The sequence below is a fragment of the Galeopterus variegatus genome, unplaced genomic scaffold (assembly GCF_000696425.1).
Source record: "Galeopterus variegatus unplaced genomic scaffold, G_variegatus-3.0.2 Scaffold38, whole genome shotgun sequence".
Taxonomy (NCBI): Eukaryota; Metazoa; Chordata; class Mammalia; order Dermoptera; family Cynocephalidae; genus Galeopterus; species Galeopterus variegatus.
The window spans coordinates 772,788-792,174 of NW_007726149.1; the positions used below are offsets into that span (position 1 = coordinate 772,788).

At 41.9% G+C, this 19,387-nt stretch overlaps 1 protein-coding gene across 2 annotated transcripts in view; it reads left to right on the plus strand.

Moving 5' to 3' along the window:
• FRMPD4 (FERM and PDZ domain containing 4) overlaps positions 1-19,387 on the plus strand; it is a 587,189-nt gene that overhangs the window by 474,606 nt on the left and 93,196 nt on the right. For both annotated transcript variants that reach the window (XM_008571308.1, XM_008571302.1), the window contains exons 3-4: positions 438-598; positions 4,930-5,032. In XM_008571308.1, the coding sequence (XP_008569530.1) occupies positions 438-598; positions 4,930-5,032 (264 nt within the window). The remainder of the gene's footprint in view (positions 1-437; positions 599-4,929; positions 5,033-19,387) is intronic.

Genomic DNA, 19,387 nt, shown 5'->3' on the forward strand with positions numbered 1-19,387 from the left:
AAACAATAAAAATAAGTATATTCTGCAGCCCATTCGCAGGTGATTAATGCTATGGGAGAAAAAAAGAAGCAGAAGAGGGTGAAAGGGACTGGGGTGTTGGGGAATGGGGTTGCCATTTACAAATGTATGGCCAGGATAGTCCTCTTTAAGAAGGTCATGTGTGAGCAAGGACTTGAAAGAGGTGAGGGTGAGCCACATAGATATCTGCAGGACAAGCATTCCAGGTTGGAGAAACAGCCAGTGCAAAGGCCTAAAGCAGAAGTAGGCTAGGAGTTTTCAAGAAATAGCAAGGAGACCATGACTGGGGGTCTCCCTGATCTCTTCCACACTCTACCAAACAGAGAGTAGGTTTCGAAATGAGGGAGAATGTGACGGCTGGGCCAATGCTGAGGACTTCCGTTGATGCCTTGTTTCTCTTGTATGTGCTTCTTCCACAGTCACATGACACAGGCAATCCCATTTGATGACCCTCGGCTAGAGAGCTGTCAAATCATTCCCCCGGCTCCTCGGAAGGTGGAGATGAGGAGGGACCCTGTGCTGGGATTTGGCTTTGTGGCAGGGAGTGAAAAGCCGGTGGTCGTTCGCTCAGTAACACCAGGTAAGCACTCAACTCCACTTCTTGGTCTCCCGGGACTAGCTGCCACTCCCTGCCAGGATGACTACTGTACAGTGTCATCAGTATCCAGGCTGTGACCACTAGTGAGTTTTTCCAACACCTGGATAGAGTCAGACCTCCAGAGGGACAGAAATGGCTCTTCAAAGTAGGTTTTCAACTGCCAAATCTATCATATTGCTTGACTCAGAAAAATACTGATCCTTCACTCGTAACCATGGAAATGACCCACTTTTTAATGTGTGAAGGCAAACGATAAGAAGCAGGCACCGGACTGTGTTACAGTCAGCTCATGCTGGATTGCTTAGTGAAGAAAAGCAGGAAGTGGTGTTTAAGGGACAGCAGGACTTAGTCACTGGGGTGGTTGGATTATTTTGCAAATATGCACTCCCCTCCCTTCCCATTAGAGGCAGAATATATTTCCCTACACCACTGCTGTTGGGCTGGACCAGGTGACTGACTTTGGCCAATGGCATATTAGCAAAGATGACATAAGTGAAGGCTTGACACATGCTTGTGCAGCTGAGCTTGGTTCTTGGACTTCTGCCGTGGCCATAAGAAGAGGGTTTTCTCCAGGTGGCCACTCCCACTTCAGCCTGAGCCCCAGAACGAACACCTGCGGCAGCAAGCCTGCAGCCTAGAGCTAAGTCCAGCCTGATCTGCAGTTAGAAGCAGAACTGCCCAGCTGAGTCTTTTCTCAATAGCCAGTCTATGCTCATCCTAAGACCCTGAGCATGAGAAAAATGATTACTGGGCACCTTACTGAGTTTGGGGTGGTTTTGTATATAACAAATCTGACTATATAGTACACGTCAAATCTCTTGAGTTCTACAGTAACATCAGATAATGAGAGTTCTTTACCTCAATCATTCGTATTAGAGAATACAGATGTTCTGCTGTCAACATAGTTGAGTGCAATAGACAATGACACAGTCACCTGAAGTGGGCTGCCTTTGTCTTTCTGGAAACAGAGTGCATTTTATTATTTATTCATGTACTTATTGTGATGGACTCATTGGATTTATTTTCGGACAAAAGGAAATTCTCCTCTATACTGTTTTTCTTCAAGATTTTGCAAATCAGTAAGAGAGTTCAGTAGTAAAGTACTGTCCTTTATGTGCTTAACAGCAGACTCTGGCATCAGACTGCCCAAGTTTGAATCCCCTTACGAGACTATTTAGGCTCCACATTCACTCGCCTGCATTTCAGTTTGATGTAACTCCTCTGCACCATCTGTATTATGGGGACATAGCCGTGTCTACCTTACAGGGCTATGGAGAGGATGTAATAAGTTAGAAGAATGCCAGGCATTATCATTCCATAAATGTGTATTGTTACTATTATTGTTATTATTATTAAACTCTAAGATATTTGGCCAGTTGAGCCTCAGTTAAGGGAAATGAAAGTCAACTAGTGAGCCAGTGTAGATTATTTAAGTTGATTTAATTTTTCGTTTTTCATCATTTTGACATAGTATGTCCGGGGCAAGCACCACACATACAATCAACCACTCTGGACTTGTGCTGAGAAGAATGTGTCCTTTTCACCTCTTCATTGTCTCACCGCAAACTTCTTACTCTGTCCACTGAGCTTTGTATTTCATTAAATGTAGGTCACATTTTAGTTCTCTGTGTGGAATTATTGCACTGGATACAGTTGAGAATTTTATTTTGAAAACAGACTTGTTGCTTTTTATGAGAATAAAATAATATGTATTTTTATTTTAAAAATACAAATAATGTAGATAGTATAGAGGAGAAAGTCAAAGCCAGCTGAACTCCTAAGAGATAACCACTATTGACACAGAGAAATATGTGATGTAGACATAATTCTGTGCATACACAATACACACATACACATCATGTCTCATATATAATGTGTCAGACATGTGTGTATGTATGTATACACAGGTTTCCCTAAATGGGATCGTATTTGGCATGCTGTTGTGTAATACTGGTTATAAGATAGTCCAAAGTCTGTGTCCTCCCAGGAACTGACTATAGACTCAAGTCTTGTTTCCCACTTTCTTGTTATCTCACTGTCCCTTCATCCTTCTCCCTTTCTTGCCCTCGACTCTCCTTGGCTTCAAAGACACTAACACCTTACTGTTAGACAATTTTGAGAAGAGTAAAAAAAAAAGTGAAAACAAGAGGTCAAAGAGTACTATTTCCAGTTATTTTTATCAGTGAAAATGTGGTCAGATAAACTATCATAAAACTGACTCTACTGAAGTCCCAAATGATGTCAGTGGCGTGACCAGATTTTCTATACTAGATAACCCAGTCTTCAGAGTAAAGGGCACAAGATGATTCCCTGAAGTGTGCCACTGTTTTATGTTTTGGAAGAAACTGTGTGTTTCTTCCTCCAGAATTCTTCATTCAAGTTCCTTGATTAAACAAGAATATTTCCTTTTGATCAAAAGTATAACTCAAATGTAAAAATATGTCCCATTAATCTGAGAGTGTTTTTCTTTTAATCAGAATAGTTACCATCCATCCTCCAGTTACTTTGAATATTTTTCTGTATTTGACCAGTATCTGGTTTCTAATCATTCGTTTGACTAAATTTAAAGGATTACCTGCACACAATCCAATAGTTACAATAAATTTCCCAAGCAATTTTTCTGAATTCCTTATGTGTGCAAACACTGAATCTTAGTTCCCACATTTGTGAAATGAATAATTTCTATCACAGATATAAGGACACGTTTAAGGTTTCCCTACTCTCTTACTCCCCAGAAAGAAAACAAATTTATGCTACAGCTTGAGTGACACATACGCCAAGTGTCTGTGTGGGTGGAGAACAACTGAATTACTGGTAGTGCCATGTTCTGGGCATGCAGTGTTCATTTTGATTACTAAATAAAGTTAGTAGTGATAACATGTGACAGGCAGCATTTCAGCTGCACCTGTTACTCAGTAGCAGACCTCTGGAAATATAGTTAAAATTATATTATAGCTCCATGCAGAACCATGTCAATATTTGGGAGGTAACTGCACATATCTGGATGTGTGAGAATAATCCAGATCAGGTTTTATTTAAATACAGATGTGTGCTTCACGCAAATGTTGCTTTAAGTTCATGTGTCAAGAGACCTGGTAGTGACCAGGTTTTGAGTTATCAGAGCAAGTTCAAAAGAGATGTCAGCCAAAGCTGAGATCCACTCCTGCCTTCAAGCCGATTCTTTAATCTGTGTGATCCTCAGTTATCTCATTATGTGGAAAGGATTATAGTATTCAGTGGGTTTACTAGGCAAAGAATTTAGTACATTGCCTGGTGCATAATAAATGCCCAATGAATATTAGTCTCCTATCCCTCCTTGGGGAACACACTGAAAGAGAAAAGCAGCTGCTCACATCCAGAAGCTGGTGCGCCCTCATAGCTGGGTCTGGCTGTTCTCCTGCTGAACATGAGCAATTTCACCAAATATCAACAGCAGAATAGGCCACTCTGTGACCATGATGGATTAAGACAAAAACTAGACTCTTCTGTAATCATATATGAGCACAGACACAAACATCCAAGCACAGTCCAAACCACAGAAATCGCCAAGCTCACCCCTCTCCCAGCTTATACAAGTGACTGCTGCTTCTCTATCAATCACAGCTGCTAGGTCTGCTTCCTTCCACCTTTCAGACAATGACTAAGATGCTTATGATAAATCTAATCCATGATAAATCTAATTCATGGAAAATCGCTGCATCCTTGAACCCACCCCAAAGCACCTAACACAAGGCCACCTCATAATTCCTTTCTAGCACTCTCTTATTGAGATGCCTTATGATTCCCACGGTGTACTGTCTCCCTACTTAATGGGTAACTAAATGCAACTGTGTTCCAATCCAGCTGTGCCCAGGTTGTTGTTATAGCTTTGGCTGCAGGGTATCAACCCAACTGATATGCTCCCTGTTGGGAGAATACCTTCCTCTGGAGGCCTTGCTACTCACAGTACGATCTGTTGACAACAGCATCAGCAGGCCCTGGGAGTTTGTGAGAAATCTACTATCTCACCCTGCACCCTGCATGGTAACAAGATCTGCAGGTGATTCATATGTGCGTTAAACTGCGAGAGGTGCTGCTGGGCTACCAAGTCTCATCCTTGGCTGTGAAGTTTTAGAAAATGGGCATGCCTGGGTCCCACCCCCCAAATATAGAGTACAGCCTGGGCCTTGGAATTGTCCAAACAACACCCAGGTGTGGCTGAGTTTGGGTTTTGCTGATTGCACTCTGTGCTCACAATGAACCATGATCAAGAAAGGAGGCTTCAGCTGGGTTACCAGTGGTCTCACCTGCACTTTGCTCTCATTTGTTCCCAGGTGGCCCCTCAGAAGGCAAGCTGATCCCGGGAGATCAGATTGTAATGATTAATGAAGAGCCGGTCAGTGCTGCGCCCCGGGAGCGGGTCATCGACCTGGTCAGGTGGGTGACTCATACACCTGTGTCCTGTCCCAGTGCTGAGGCCTTATGCAGAAGAGGAAGAGCTTCTTGTGGGCCAGTTTGGGACAGAAACCCAGCCTACACTTTCACATCATTGAAAATGCTGCTCACACTGACCTCTGATATGAAAACACTTGTTCCATAAACACAAAAAGCCTAATTATCCACTTAGAGTTCACATCAAGAGTGCATATGCACCAGCTTAAAATTTTTATGACTTCTATTTTCGCTGCTATATCCAAAGGTTGTATTTTTTTTTCCTTTCAGAATTACTCACAAATTGATTTTCCATAATCAGGAAGATCAAAATGCAATACCTGAACTCAGTGTAAGTGATGTGTAATTTTATGTACATAATCCCATAGATACACAAACATACCGTTCTCTGATTATTTTATACTTGACTGAGTGATTCATTACTGAGTTTTGACATCATCGACCAAGGCAAAAGGATAAATGGGTCAAAGCTAGGACAGTTTAAAAAAATGTGCTTGGTTTATTGGTTTAGTTTTATCATAGATGTAAAATGTTTGTTATATTTGTTATATATGATATTCTTAATGGAGCACCAAAAAGTGTATCTTATGTAATGTTAAAAATATCGGTCAAGAATCCACCTAGAAACCTCCTATAGTGACATTGCCACAGTGAATTTAGCAAAAAGGGTCTTTTGAAATTTTTCAAATGAACACACGAACAGATCCACTCATGCTACAGAGACACTGAGGATTAAGGAGGTGTGATGTTTGTGTTTTATAAACTGATCTTTTCAAGCAAGATCGAAGCAGAAGTTAAAGCTATCAGAACACTTTCAACTGAGAAGGGCATCTCCTAACATGTATGCTTGCTCATAACAAAAAGTACATCTGTACTTTGGGAGAGGCATGAAGTGGAGTATTTCTGAGCTCTTACAGAGAAAGTTTCTTTCCCAAGCCTGGGTCACCTTCTGCTTCACAAAGAAGTTCTGGGTGGCCAAGGATCCTTGGAATAACTGGGTGAGGGATAAGAAGACAGAAATAGAAAAAGAGGGGGCTCATTTTTAGGGCAAACCAACCATCCCACTTTTAGCACTTGAAAAGCCCACATCCTGGAGAACCGCCCCCCCCCCCGCAGGACAGTTTCTGGAATGGTTGGTCACTGCTATGGTCTGCATGTCTTTGTACCCCCCCACCCCCAAAATTCATGTGTTGGAACCTAATACCCAATGTGAAAGTTTTAAGAGGTGAGGTCTTTGGGAAGTGATTAGGTCACGAGGGCTCCACCCTCATGAGATAATAGAGATTGAAGGACGCTACCTTGCCCCTTCCACCATGGGAAGACAGAAAGAAGGTGCTGTGGATGAGGAATGAGGACCTCACCAGACACTGAATCTGCTGGCACCTTAATCTTGGACTTTCCAGCTTCCAGAACTGTGAGAAATGCATTCTATTATTTATAAATTACCCAGTCTAAGGTATTTTGTTATAGCAGCCAGAACAGACTAAGACAGTCACTCTAATCTGTGCCTAATATCATTGAGCCTTTGCAGCTGGCTGGAGCAGTCGTACCTGTACTGATTGGGCATCCAGTCTCCAAAGGATGTTCTTACACAGAAGTGGCATCGGGACTTGTGTTATATTCACCCTGCATCAGGAGCAAGACTTGGGAGCATCTGCAATATTTCTGTGGACCAGGAATGCAAGAATAGGGAAATACTTCATATTTTAGAGCCTTCAGGAGAGAGCTGCAGTATTACCATTGGGAATTACATCTCTCTTGAGCTGCGTGTGGGTTTCAGCAGGGACATGCTTCACCCAGGCAGGCTCTGAGGCTCATATAGGCTTGTGTCCTGGAGTGCCCTGTTTGGGCCTGATGGCAGCAGTCACATAGACATTTTGTTTTTTCCAAGGCACATGCTTCTGTGATCAGTCCTATTGATTTCTGCACCTGGAGGATGATAGAAGAAATAAAATATGTGTGTTTGGGTTTGCTATGACAGAATTGCCTGCTGCAGGACAGAGGCAGAGAAAAGCTATCTAAAAGTCTGATCATTTCCTAGCTATCCTTCCAGGGGCATCTAGAAAGATTTTTTTCTAAGGTGTACTCCTTCTGGTTTAATGCATTGTGGAAGAGAATGGCATCTCAGTACACAAAGCACACTCTTTAGCACTTCACAAGTGGTGGAATAAATGCAACAATTTAAATAGAGGTGGCACAGAATGGCTTGAAGTCCCGAGCCAGTCTGCCATGTGCTTTAGCAGAGCCCATGAGCTAAAAAAAGGCTTTCAACATTTTTAATAAGTTGGAAAAAAAAAAATATTTTGTGACACATTAAAATCATATGAAATTCATATTTCAGAGTCCATAAATAAAGTTTTATTGGAAAACAGCCATCCCCACTCATGTATATATTATCTATGGCTGCTTTCTCCCTACAGTAGAAAAGCTGAGTAGTTGCAACAGAGACCTTGTGGCCTGCAAAGCCTAAATCATTTACTGTCAGGCCTCTGCTGAAAAAAACTGCCAACCCCTGTTTTAGTTTACCTCATTGTGCTGTATTTTCTTTGGTTAAGCCAAATTTAGACTGAAACCCCAAATAATATACATAGAGAATTTTTCTTAAAATAAAGTTGTGATTACTTTGAGATTCCCACATGCATGCTCAAGAGATGGTGGCGTTTGAGATGGATTGAATTGAAAACATGCTTTCCACCTCTTCTTTGGCTATGCCCTGAACTTGCTGTTGGAGAAGATATGTTGTTCCTATAGTGAAGGCATATAGAGACTATCTGAGTGAGGAAAACCACATGAGCTTGTGCAGCTTGTTTTCTTGGGAGTAGGCTGACGAGCTTAGCCTCTCGTTCATATTTCTTTTCCTCTCCTTTCCTCTTCCTGATGAAAAAATCAAGTGACTGGCAGAATTATAAGCAGTGACCTGACCAGACCTGGAGCAAATGGGATGAACTTGGGGCAGCTGAGGCTTGCAACCTTCTGAGCCAGGAGAAACAAAAGCAAAGAAATGAAACTAAAAGAAACAAGAAGAGTTTCTTTACCCTCATAAGTCTTGAATTGGTAGGAGTGTGAGATATATTGATTTTATTTGATGAATAATTTTTGGTTCCTCTTCCTTACTTTTTCTTTAACCCTGTGTCTTTTTTTCCTGTTGCTTAGCCTACATAGCCAAGGTGTAAAGTACAAGAAGATATACTTTTTATCAATCACAAAGCCATAAACATTCCCACATCTTCACCTTCCTCACCCCAAGACACCAGTGAAAACAAAGAATTGGCAAGGCACAGAGGGTTCCGTGTTGACTAAGACATACCTAATCCTCATCTTCAATTAACTTAAAATTCTCTTTCTCTGCCTGTTATCACACCATTACACACATCCCAACTACACTATCGCTTTGCCAGTGGAACCACAATGTCACACAAATCTTAGAGCCATCCTCAATTTTTCTCTCCCTCACTTTCCCCACCCAACCGCCCATTCTTCCATACACCCATCCGTGTACTTACTGAGCAATCTCAACTCAGTAAGAGGGAAAAATGTGAAATAGGTCTATTTTCCTATTCCTGCCTTTCATCACGAGCTGTTTGTCTTCCTTTTCTATCCACTAACATCATCTTGGGCAGAATCCATAGCCACTCTCACTTACCAAAGTCCAGTTTGAAACCCCAACTTGATGCCATTTAAAATTCCAGCTCCTCCTCTCCCGATGATACAAGTCAGGCTCAATCTGAGGGATGCAAAGTGGGGGTAGGATTTGGATCTGCTCAATGACCTTCCCCACCTCCTTTTTAAACATCATGAAATACATCAGGTACATAAAACTCCCTTTCCCTTCTAAAGGCACAGCCCCTCTGGGGCAGAGGTCAGGAGGGGGAAAGGGAGAACTGAGGCCTTCTTGCTTCACTGCCCACTCCTAGGACCCTCCCTTGGTGGGGTGGCTTCTCCTGTGACCATGCTGGCTATCCTGGGAAGCTCACGTATGAATTCTTTGGTGGCAGAAAGTAGGGGCACTCTGAGGAGCCACCCCACTGCACAGTACCGTATGCGGGAGGTCTGGCTGCAGCTCTTTCACCCTCTTGCCGATAGTTTCCTGACCAGACCTCTTGGATAAGGCACCAGCAAGACCAGCTACTCTTCAAGATCGACCTTGACGCAGAGAGGAAAAAGTAAATTCTCACTAGATCATGGCCCTTCTGACAGCTCCACAGTTCTCTTTCCCATCCTTTCCCAGTCTTCTCATAAAGACTGGGGAAGGGGAGGGGAAGAGGATGAGGTGGTAGCTGGAAATAGCAGAATAGCAGAGCACATTGTGCCACCTCTTAGAAAGTTCTGGGGGATCCCATTTGTTTGCAGCTCATTTTTCAATTTGGTCTGCACGTCCCTTTCCAGTTGTCTTATGGATATGTGACAAAACCATAGTTTCAATCAGGAATGTAGCTTGATGTTCTAGAATCAGGTGACCTGAATTCTAAGTTCCATGAACAGAGAAGCCTTATTGCTCCCCGCTGTGACCTAGCACAATGTTAGCTCCTTACGAGGTGCTCAACAGAAATGTGTTGAATGGACTCTGAAGACCACTCTGAAATCTACAGACTTAGATGGGTTCCTCCAGGCCCGCCTTCAGCTCTAAGTCCTGCAAGTTTAAATATCAGCTAATGGATCCATGCCTCAGGAAACATTCATTTTATTTCACTCTTTTATCAAACATTTTTAAGCACCTACTATATGAAGGACATGGTGCTAGGCACAGAATACACAGGGATGAATGAGACAAAGCCCAGGCTTCAGAGAGCTTCTAGTATACACTATTATGAATAACGACCTCTACTCACATTGAATGTCCTTAAGATAGACAAGCCCCCACATTGAAGACATGAAGGAATTGTCATTGTGAAGGAATTTTTCTGGTGATAAAAAGCACAGGCTCTGGATGCTATCAAAATGGTAAACATGTAATCCTAAAACATGCTCCATTTTCATCTCAGAGCTATAAATTTATCCTTATAAAAGTAACAAGGTGCTTTATTCTAACCGAATAAACCTAAGTACATCGACACAGTGCAATTCACAAAGATGAAATGCAGCTGGTTGTGGGGTTCTTATTGTAACTGATATCTTCAAACTCATTACACCAAAATTTTGAAATAATGTCTTTCTCACTATTCATGCAATAGAAAATGCTCCTGTGCCTTCCCATGGGTTTAGTCATCTGTCTGCCATAATGTGAACTTACCTAAAAATTTAGCTCTTGTAAAATAATCCCCTTTTTACTGGGCTCCTCAGCCAGTGTGTGTTTTAATGTCTGTACCTTACACAAGATGAATTCCCTTTCTGTTTAATAAAATATCCCATTTTCTTAGCCACTAAGGAAATTTGGAAAACACTCATCATTTTAATAACCCTGTAAAATTCTCTCTTTAAAAACTGGTGTTCATTTGCTTGCATAAGTGGTTTAGTCTTATTTTGTTTGTTTTCCCCCAAAATTTCAGCATTTGCTCATAGATCATTTTTTGTTTCCAGATACATTTGTGTTTCTTTGTGGATTATTTTCCTTATTGTTTGGTTGTTCTATTACAGAAATTTATTTTTTTTTTCTTGAGAAAATCAAAGAGTTTCTTGGAGACCAATTTACTGCTATAGTAATCACATTTTGGTTATTTCATGTAGTCTCAAAAAGAGCTATAATTGCTGTACCGAAATTAGATGAGTTTCATTCATTTCATAGTTTTCTAAGTTGTTAACTCTAAGTCACACTTTATAGTGATTGAGGAGTAAAATCTTTGAGAACTCTATACCCTTTGCAAATTACCATATTCTTCTTTCAAAATATCCAAGGAAAATTTTCTTTGGCTTTTTACAATTAGACAAATTAATTTAAAACAGTCTCCAAAATTTTCTTTTTGAAAAGTTTGTAATATAATTGCTCATAGAAACATATGAACCATGCCCCATCCCCCTAAACCTAGCCAACTCAATTAAATTCATTTGACTTCAACAAACAACTGTTGAGCGTTAACAAACATCGTGTAAGGCGCTGAGCATGCGTGGAGACATAAGCATGATTCCTGCCCTCAAGGAAGAAACTTCTACTTAATTGCACTATATTTATGACTGGGCATGGCTGTCAGGAAGCGTAGTACTTGGTAAGAATGTTTGGTGGAGATGGATGGGCATGTTAAGAGATGTACTGATGGTGGTAAAGGATAGCCACCAATGCTGAGCGGAAGGACAGGTTTATGCATGGGAAGGGGGTTGTAAAATAGATCTTTCCTTTGTCCTTGGAAACCCCAGATCTTCCTAATGGACACTCACTTTCCAACTTACAAATAAAGAAAAATTCATTGCCTGGGTGGCTGTCATGAACCACAAACTCAAAATTTGGTCCTGCAAGGCAATGACATAAATCTACTGGCTCATGTTAGACTGGGAACAGTAGCCTTTTGGGATTAGAGATTCACTTGAGAATCTGATAAATACCATGGACTTCTCCCTCCACCCAGGAAAAGCCACAAGTATACAAAGTTCTGCAAATAATATCAGAACATTTCTTGATCCCCTGAAGTCAATCCTAGTTTTAGAGCCCTGGCAGCAGGCTTTTAAAATGCTGTCTCTCTTCTTCCCTGTTCCTCAGTACCAGGAGGTAACGTTGAAGAGCCAAACACGAAAACAACTCAGTCTTAGCCTTTTCCATCATAGCAGTGAAAGCGGAGAGTTGCCCATACCATAATAAGAAGGTACAGAGATCAAACTGGAGACTAACTCCCCTTTCTCCCATCCTCTGTAATAGGACAGCTAACTAGCCCTCCCTCTGCCTTCTTTCACTACCTAAGTTGATTATTCCTGCTGTTCTAATTGATGAGCAGTGCTATAGCTATATCCATTTAGAGAAGGTTGCCCACATCCATCAGACATGTCACCCCTTCAGGATTTTGATCACCTTTCCCTTCCACAAGACATTACACTGGTCCATTACACTGATGACATTATGCTGACTGTACCTAGTGAGCATGAAGTAGCAACTACTCTGGACTTATTGGTAGGACACTTGGGTATCAGAGGATGGGAAATAAATCTGACTAAACTTCAGGGCCCTTCTACCTCAGTTAAATTTCTAGGGGTTCAATGGTGTGGGGCATGTCGAGATATCCCTTCTGAGGTGAAGGATAAGTTGCATCTGGCCCCTCCTACAACCGGGAAAGAGGCACAGCACCTAGTGGGTCTGTTTGGATTTTGGAGGCGACACATTCCTCATTTGGGTGTGTTACTCCAGCCCATCTACTGAATAATGTGAACAGCTGTTAGTTTTGAGTGGGGCCCAGAACAGGAGAAGGCTCTGCAACAGGTCCAGGCTGCTGTGCAAGCTGCTCTGCCCCTTGGGCTATATGATCCAGCAGACCCTATGGTCCTTGAAGTGTCAGTGGCAGATGGCGATGCTGTGTGGAGCCTTTGGCAGGCCCCTGTAGGTGAATCACAGTGGAGACCCTTTGGATTTTGGAGCAAGGCCCTGCCATCATCTGCCAATAACTATTCTCCTTTTGAGAAACAGCTGCCGGCCTGCTACTGGGCCTTAGTAGAAACTGAATGCTTGACTATGGGCCACCAAGACACCATGTGATCTGAGCTGCCCATCATGAACTGGGTATTATCTGACCAGGCAAGCCATAAGGTTGGGTGTGCACAGCAGTACTCCATTATCAAATGGAAGTGGTATATAAGTGATCGGGCCCAAGCGGGTCCTGAAGGCACAAGTAAGTTACATGAAGAAGTGGCCCAAATGCCCATGGTTCCTACTTCTGCTACACTGCCTTCTGTTCCCCAGCCTGCACCTGTGGCCTCATGAGGAGTTCCCTATGATCAGAGGAAGAGAAGACTATGGCCTGGTTTACAGGTGGTTCTGAGTGATATGCAGGCACCACCTGCAAGTGGACAGCTGCGGCACTAAAGACCCTTTCTGGGACATCCCTGAAGGACAGTGGTGAGACGAAATCTTCTAAATAGGCAGAACTTTGGGCAGTGCACCCAGTCGTGCACTTTGCTTGATAGGAGAAATGGCTAGATATGTGATTATGTACTGATTCGTGACCTGTAGCCAATGGTTTGGCGAGATGGTCTGGAAGGAATATGATTGGAAAATTGGTGAGAAGGAAATTTGGGGAAAGGGTATGTGGATAGACTTCTCTGAGTGGGAAAAGGATGTGAAGATATTTGTTTCCCATGTGCATGCCCACTGAAGGGTGACCTCAGCAGAGGAGGACTTTAATAATCAGGTGGAGAGGATGACCTGTTCTGTGGATACTAGTCAGCCTCTGTTTTCAGTCACCTCTGTCAACACCCAGTGGGCTCATGAGCAAAGTGGCCATGATGGCGGGGGTGGGAGTTACGCATGGGCTCAGCAATATGAACTTCCACTCACCAAGGCTGACCTAGCTACAGCCATGGCTGAGTGCCCAGTCTGCCAACAGCAGAAACCAACATTGAGACCCTAATATGGCACCATTCCCTGAACTGATCAGCCAGCTCCCTGGTGGCAGGTTGATTACACTGGACCACTTCCATCATGGAAGGGGCAGCATTTTGTCCTTACTAGAATGCACACTTACTCTGGTTAACTCTGGATATAGACTTGCCTTCCCAGCATGAAATGCTTCTGCCAAAACTACTATCTGTGGACTCACAGGATGCTTTATTTACCATAACGGCATTCCACACCGCATTGCTTCTGATCAAGGAATTCACTTCACAGCCAAAGAACTGTGGTAATGGGCTCATGCTCATGGAATTCACTGGTTTTACCATGTTCTCCGTCATCCTGAAGCAGCCTGTCTCATAGATGGTGGAATGGATTTTGGAAGTCACAGTTACAGTGCCAGCTCGGTGACAGTACTCTGCAGGGCTGGGGCAAGGTTCTCCAAAAGGCTATATATGCTCTAAATCAGCACCCCAAATATGGTACTGTTTCTCCCATAGCCAGGATTCATGAGTCCAGGAATCAAGGGGTGGAAATGGAAGTGGCACCACTCATCATTACCCCTAGTGACCCACTGGCAAAATTTTTGCTTCCTGTCCCTGCAACTTTATGCTCTGCTGGTCTAGAGGTCTTGATTCCAGAAAGAGGAAATGCTTCCATCAGGAGACACAAAAATGATCCCACTGAACTGGAAGGTAAGGCTGCCACCCAGCTACTTTGGACTCCTCATGCCTTTGAGTCAACAGGCTAAGAAAGGAGTTACGGTGTTGGTGTTGGCTGAGGTGATTGACCCAGACTACCAACGGGAAGTTGGACTACTACTTCACAATGGACGTAAGGAAGATTATGTCTGGAGTATAGGAGATCCCTTAGGGCATCTCTGTGATCCATACCCTGTGATTAAGGTCAATGGAAAATTACAAGAACCAAATTCAGGCAAGACTATGAATGGCCCAGACTCTTCAGGGATGAAGGTTTGCGTTACTCCACCAGGTAGAGAACAATGACCCGCTGAGGTGCTCGCAGAAGACAAAGGGAATAGAGAATGGGTAGTAGAAGAAAGTAGTTATAAATACCAGCTTCAACCACATGACCAGTTACGGAGACAAGGATTGTCCTTCCTATTGTATTAATAATGTCTCTATGTATATATACTGCACATATATTAAGCAATTATCTTTGTTTTTGTTCCTCTTATTCTTTATTACATACCGTGAAACTTACTGACTTTTTATCAGCATTTAAATATTGTTAACTTTACATCATAGCATTTGCATTTAAGTCATGGGATATCAGGAGAAAAGTAAATATCATGTAAGGATTTTGCCTCCTCTTCTGGGAAAGGGATTCACATTTTTGGTTGCATGCAGGATAGTTGCATCATATTAGGCAGAACTACTGTGTTATCGTCCCTTTTGAAGATTAAGCATGGTTTAAGGAGATAAGTATGGACACCGAGTTCACAAGGGGTGGACTTGTGATGGTTAATTCTAGGTGTCAACTTGATTGGATTAAGGAATGCTGAGAAACCTGATAAAGCTATGTTTTTAGGCATGTCCATGAGGGTGCTTCCACAAGAGATTAGCATGAGAGTCTGAGTGGACTAGGTGGGAAAGACCTGCCCTCAATATGGGCAGGAACCATCCAATCTGCTGGGGGCCTGGAGAAAACAAAAATGGAGAAAAAAGATGAATCTGTCTATCTGCTGGAGCTGGGATATGCTCTTCTCTCCTGTTTGTGGACATCAGAGCTCGAGACTCTTCAGCTTTTGGGTTCCAGGGCTTACACCAATGGCACCATTGGCTTCCCTAGTTCTGAGGCCTTCAGACTTGGACTGAGCCATGCAACAAGCATCCAGGACTTACACCAAGGACACCATCAGCTTCCCTGGTTCTGAGGCCTTTGAACTTGGATTGAGCCATGTTACTGGCACTCAGTTTGCAGATGGCCTATTGTGTGACTCCTCCTCACAATCACATGAGCCAATTCCCCTAATAAGTCTCCTCTCATATATTTGTAAACATGTCCTACTGGTTCTGTCTATCTGGAGAACCCTCACTAATACAGCAGTCCTGCCTACCCAGGGACTGACTTGGAGACATGTCCATTTATGCCCCATTGAACAGTCTGGATGTTGATCCTGAAGTGGCCCTATAACCTGGCTCCAGCCCCTCTTAACCAAGGTCTTGAAGTGGTCCTGTCTTCCTAGGAACCCAGAGGGAAATAGGCTCATCTATGCCCTTGGAGACAGGCCCACTGGTCTTGGTCCAACTACAGATGCTGAAACAGCCCTTCATCTGCAGTCTGAGAGCAGTCCTGACTGCCCAGGGACCCACTGAGTGACATGCCTGTCCATGCCATCAGATGCAGTCCTGACAACCTTGGTCCAACTACAGATTTTGAAGCAGCCCTGTGACAGCCACAGTCTGGGTAGTCCTGCCCACTTAGGAACCCAACAGGTGGCATGCCCATCCATGCCCCTAGAGGCAGGCCTGCAGATCTCAGTCTTGGCTGTGGACCCTGAAGTAGCCCCGTGACTCAGTTCTAGTCTTCTTGGCCATGGTCTGAGGCCACTTCTACTCATCCAGGGACCTTCCCAGTGACCCAATCAAGAACCCTTCCAGGGATCTAGTGGAAGCTACATCTATCCACACACCTAGTAACAGGCCCATCATCTGTGGACCCAACTGTAGACCCTGAAACAGACCCTTTTCTCAGTGCCAGCCCAACTGAGCAATATTCTGGAAGCAGTCCACTCCACCTAGGGACCAGATAGGATCTATGCCCTTTCAAGGCCCTAGTAACAGGCCTACTAACTTCAAACACCACTGCAGATCCAGCAGCAGTCACCCAAACTGGACCCTATCTTGCTTGACTGCAATCCCAGAGGCAATCCCATCAGCCTGGGGAACCAACAAGAGAAGGCCTTTACCTGCTGAAATCAGTCTACAAAAACTGAAAGAGGTGTTTGCTCCTTCACATACACAGGCACCAACTTAAGGCAATATGGATCAAGAAGAGTCAGACAAACATGACGCCACCAAAGGAAACTAATAAGGCTCCAATAACCAACCCCTAAGAAATGGAGATCTATGAACTGCATAAAAAATAATTCAAAATAATCTTTTTTTAAAAAGCCCAAAGAGATGCAAGAGAGCCCAGATAGACAACTGAACAAAATCAGAGAAACAGTGCATAAGCAAAAGGAGATGTTTAATAAAGAGATAGAAACTGTAAAATAGAACAAAACAGAAGTACTGGATCTGACGAATACATTGACAGACTGAAAAATTTAATAGAGAACTTCAACAGCAGACTTGATTATGCAAAAAATTCTGTGAACTTGAAGACAGATCATTTGAAATTAGCCAGTTAGAGGGACAAAAAGAAAAAAGAATGAAAAAGAGTAAAGAAAGCATATGGAACACCATTAAGTGAACAAATGTACACATTATGGGAATATTGGGAGAAGAAGAGAAAGAAAAAAGGAAAGGAAGAAGCATTACTGTAAAAAAATAAAAATGGCTGAAAACTTCCCAAATCTTGGGAGAGATATGGACATCCAGATTCATGAAATATAAAGAATTTCAAGCAAGATTAACTCAAAAAAATCTATTCCAAGACACATTATAATCAAATTGTAAGAAATAAAACACAAAGATAGAATTTTAAAAGCAGCCAGAAAGAAATGACTCATCACATACAAGGGAACCTCTACAAGATCATCAGCAGATTGCTCATCAGATTGCTTGCAGGCCAGAAGGGAGTAGACAATATATTCAAAGTGCTGAAAGAAAAACTGCCAACCAAGAATACTATACCCAGCAAAGCCATCCTTCAGAAATGAAGGAGAGATAAAGATATTCCCAGACAAACAAAAGCTGAGGAAGTTCATTGCCACTATATTTGCCATACAAGAAATGCTACAGGAAGTTCTTCAAGTTGAAATGAAAGGATGTTGAGTAATTACATGAAAAAATATGAAAGCATAAATCTCACTGGTAAAGGTAAATATATAGTTAAATTAAGAATACTCTAATATGATAATGGTGGTATGTAAATCACTTTTAATTCTAGTATAAAATTTAAAAGACAAAGATATTAATAATAACTATAGCTACAATAATTGTTAATGGATATATGATATTAAAAGATGTAAAGCATGATATCAATAACATAAAATTGTGGGGGAAAGAGAAGTAAAAGTGTAGAATTTTTGTATGCAAAAGTTAAGTTGTTAGGAGCTTAAATAGACTGTTATAACTGTAAGATGTTTCATGTAAGACTCATGGTAAACATAAAGGAAAAAAAAACCCTACAAGATACACAAAAGATAAAGCTAAAGGAATCAAAGCATACCATTACCAAAAAAAAAAAAAAATCACAAGGGGAGACAGCAAGATAGTAACAAAAAAACTACAAAACAGTCTAAAAACAACTAACAAAATGGAAATAGTAAGTTCCTACCAATAAATAATTACTTTAAATGTAAATATATTACATTCTCCAATCAAAAGACACAGAGTGGCTGAATGGACAACAAAACAAGATGCAACAATATGCTGCCTACAAGAGATTCACTTCAGCTGTAAGGATACATTATGGGATGAAGGTGAAGGGATGGGAAGATATTCTATGCAAATGGAAATCAAAAGCGAGCAGGGTTGGCTATACTTATATCAGACAGAATAGACTTGCAGACACAATCTGTCACAAGAGACAGAGAAGGCCACGATATAATGATAAGGCGGTTAATTCATGAAGAGGATATAACAATTGTAAATATATGTGTACATAACCTCAGAGCACCAAATATATAAAACAAATATTAACAGAATTGAAAGGAGAAATAGATAGCAGTACAACAATAGTAGGAGACTTCATACCCCACTTTCAACAATGGATAAATCATTCAGATAGAAAATGAAAAAAAATAAACGGTGGATACAAACAATGCTGTAGACCAATAGACCTAACAGACATATAACAAACATTCCATCCAACAGCAGCAGAGTACACATTCTTCTCAAATGCACATGGAACATTCTCCAGGATTGATCATATGTAAAGCCACAAAACAAGGGTTCAGATCCCACATACAGACCGGTTCCCGCTCACTGGCTGAGCGAGGAGTGGGAGCAACACCGAGGGTTGCAATCCCGTTGCCGGTCCCCGGTCCAGTACAGGGGCGACACTGAGGGTTGCGATCCGTTGCCGGACACGGAAAAAGACAAAAAAGACAAAAAAAAAAAAAAAAGAAATTTAAGAGGACTAGAATCATATCAAGTATCTTTTCTGACCACATGGTATGAACCTAGAAAAATTGGAAAATTCACAAATGTGTGGAAACTAAACAACACACTCCTGAACAATCAATGGGCCAAAGAAGAAATAAAATGGGAAACCAAAAGGTATCTTGAGACAAATGAAAGTGAAAACAAATATACCAAAACTTATGGAATGCAGCAAAAGCAGCAGTAAGAGGGAATGTTATAGCAATAAATGCCTACATTAAGGAAAACAAGTGGTGCTGGGAAAACTGGATATCCATATGCAGAAGAATGAAACTAGATATGCATCTCTCACCATACACTAAAATCAACTCAAAATGGATTAAAGACTTAAGTATAAGACCTGAAACTGTAAAATTACTAAGGGAAAATATAGGTGAAACACTTCAGCAATTAGTTCTGGGCACAGGCTTTATGATCCTGAGCCTGAAAGCACAAGCAGCAAAAGAAAAAATAAACAAATGGGACTATATCAAACTAAAAAGTTTCTGCACAGCAAAGGAAACAATCAACAGAGTGAAACGACAACCTACAGAGTGAGAGAAAATTTTCACTAACTATGCATCTTGCAAGGGATTAATATCC